Source organism: Macrobrachium nipponense, chromosome 10 (genome assembly GCF_015104395.2).
Source record: "Macrobrachium nipponense isolate FS-2020 chromosome 10, ASM1510439v2, whole genome shotgun sequence".
Taxonomy (NCBI): domain Eukaryota; kingdom Metazoa; phylum Arthropoda; class Malacostraca; order Decapoda; family Palaemonidae; genus Macrobrachium; species Macrobrachium nipponense.
In genome coordinates this window covers 80,909,596-80,912,095 of record NC_087204.1, presented here as the reverse complement: position 1 = coordinate 80,912,095, position 2,500 = coordinate 80,909,596, and the positions used below count along the sequence as shown (strand labels likewise).

The following is a 2,500-nucleotide window of genomic DNA, read 5'->3' as shown; positions in this document are numbered from 1 at the left end:
CTCTTGGAGTCGAGGGGACCCCCGACCTGCGTGAGGTCGCAATACCTCTCCGTGATATACTCGATGGAGGACGACTCCATCATGTAGGCGTACATCCCGTCTCCCTTCGACACCCTCTTCACGCCCTCGTCGTTAGATTTGGTGTAAACCGATGGGTTTTGGGATTCCATGAAGCTGAACATCCGCTGGTATGTGGCCACTTTCGAGGTGCTGGAATAAATCAATGTGTTCCAATAGCAAATTGCTCCCATGGGGAAAATCACGCGCGATGGAATGAATAATTCCAGCTGTTGGTCATTTGTCAAGCGTTGAGGGCTTTAAAGTTACATAACAGTAAAACCCATGTTTTATCCATGCGAACTATGAATGGTTGATATTAGGTCTGAATGTGACAAAGTCCGGCAAGTAAAGAGTGACAGATTACAGATTAGCATAAAATAATAGTTTATGGACTAAATGGCAAGAAAAAATGGCTGGAGATAAACCGAATTAATGTCTTGCCAAAATCAAAGTGAGATTAGACCGTAGTCTCAATGATCAATCAATCAATCAGTCCTTTCCTGTGGCATCCGCATAGATACATAGGGGCTCGATGAACTCACGTCACCACACTCTGTACTGGGCTAACTCCCTCAAGATCTCCCCATCACTCATCTACTGCTTCCCGAGACCTCCACCACGTCTCCTGCGGCCTACCTCTGCCTCTTCTCCCAAGGGCAACCTACCCCGGTCTATTTCGTACTATTCTCTGCCTTCCAGACACAAGGCCTAGCCATTTCCAGCGTGAAAACCTAACATTCTCATCGACCGGCTGTACCACCATTACTCCCGTTACTTCTCTAATTCTGTTATTTGATTTCCTATCCCTCCAGTTATTTCCTAATATTCATCTGAGTGCCTTATTTTCAAATGCTAAGAATTTCTTATCCGAAGTCAATGTACTGTACCATCACTCATGCCCATAAATCAAAATATTGTTAACCATTACCTTATGAATTTTTATTTTTTGTATGCACAGAAAAATTTTATTATTCCAAATATTTTTAAGCATTCCCATTGCCTGATGGGGCTATTTTAATCTAACAATAAATTCTGTGCCATGATAACCATTCTTATCTAGATAAGTACCTAAATATTTAAAATTACGCACCTACTTTACAACCATACCTTCATTTAGACAATCCTGTGCATTTTCAATATTCATTTTTATGATTTCAATTTTTCCACCATTGATAACTAAAACCACCTTTCCACCTTCACTCACTAGGCAACCCAACACTCTCAGCATCTTTTCTGGTCCCTCGCAGATCAAAACTTTATTGTCAGCATAATCCAAGTAAAGAAATTTCCCATTTTCTCCCCAGAGTATACCTGCATCCGTTTCTGTTTTGACAGGTCTCAACATATTATACGACCAATACAAACAACAGAGGGGACAATATTCCACCCTGAATCACACCAGACTTTACTTCAGATGGATCACTCAAACATTCATCAACTATCACTGTACAAGACGTGCCCTCATGTACTATGTTCATAATAACCCTCTCAAACCTTTCCGGTATTCCATAAGGCCTCATGATTTTTCCCATAGTCCGTCTCGAAATCCTATTAAAGACCTTTTCAAAAACAACAAAACAAAGTCCTAACGGAGTTTTCATCTCATTAGCTTGCTGCATTCAATGCCTAACTATCAATATCTGATTACTGCAACCCCGTCCCTTTCTAAAACCGGCCTGTTCATCCCTGAGAGTACCATCAACCACTGACTCCAATCTATTCATACTCACTCTATTGAAAAATGTCAAGGCTACAGGTGACAAAGTTATTCCCCTCCAATTACCCCACCTACTCAGATCTCCTTTCCTTGGAAATTTAATGATCACACCATTCTTCCAACCTGATGGCATTTTGAATATAAAAAAAAATTGGTAATAGACCATTAAGTTATATATTAGAGAGAGATGTATAGGGAGAAGAAAGGCAAGAAAGAATGAGATTAATGATACAGATGAGGTTGGGGTGTGAGGGGAGGTGACTAAGGATTTTAAATGTTCAGTGACGAGGGTGTTGTAACAGCAGAGAGAACGAGTGGGAAAGTAAAAAGAGGTGTTTAGTGAAGGAAGCCCGATTTTTTTCAAGTTACTCTGCAAGACAGATGAGCAATGCATGTATGGGAATACAAGATAAAGAACAGAGAAGTTAGAGAAATGGTAGGAGCAGCCTTGAAATTTACAATGAAGAGAAGCGTACAAAGTCAGGGATGTCGTGAATAGTGGATAGTTTTAAAGGTGTTTGCTAGACAGAAAAGATAAAGTAAATATTACAAAAAGTTAGATTATAGGAGTTAATGGAGTTCGGAGAAAAGAAGCGGTGAGTGTTCATTAGGGAAGAGATTCATTCATGTATATATTTGAAAAAAGATGTGTACCAGGATCGTATAGTGGGAATAGAGATGCATCAAGTAGGTAGATCAGAGTGGGCATGGTTAAGAATAGCG

General features: G+C 40.2%; 1 protein-coding gene across 1 annotated transcript in view; it reads right to left on the bottom strand.

Annotated features, from left to right (window-relative positions):
- LOC135223725 (glutamate receptor ionotropic, kainate 2-like) overlaps nucleotides 1-2,500 on the bottom strand; it is a 119,616-nt gene that overhangs the window by 12,644 nt on the left and 104,472 nt on the right. Inside the window, 1 exon segment of the mRNA XM_064262481.1 lies at nucleotides 1-210. This exon segment is cut by the window's left edge and continues 23 nt beyond it. Within this exon segment, the coding sequence (XP_064118551.1) occupies nucleotides 1-210 (210 nt within the window).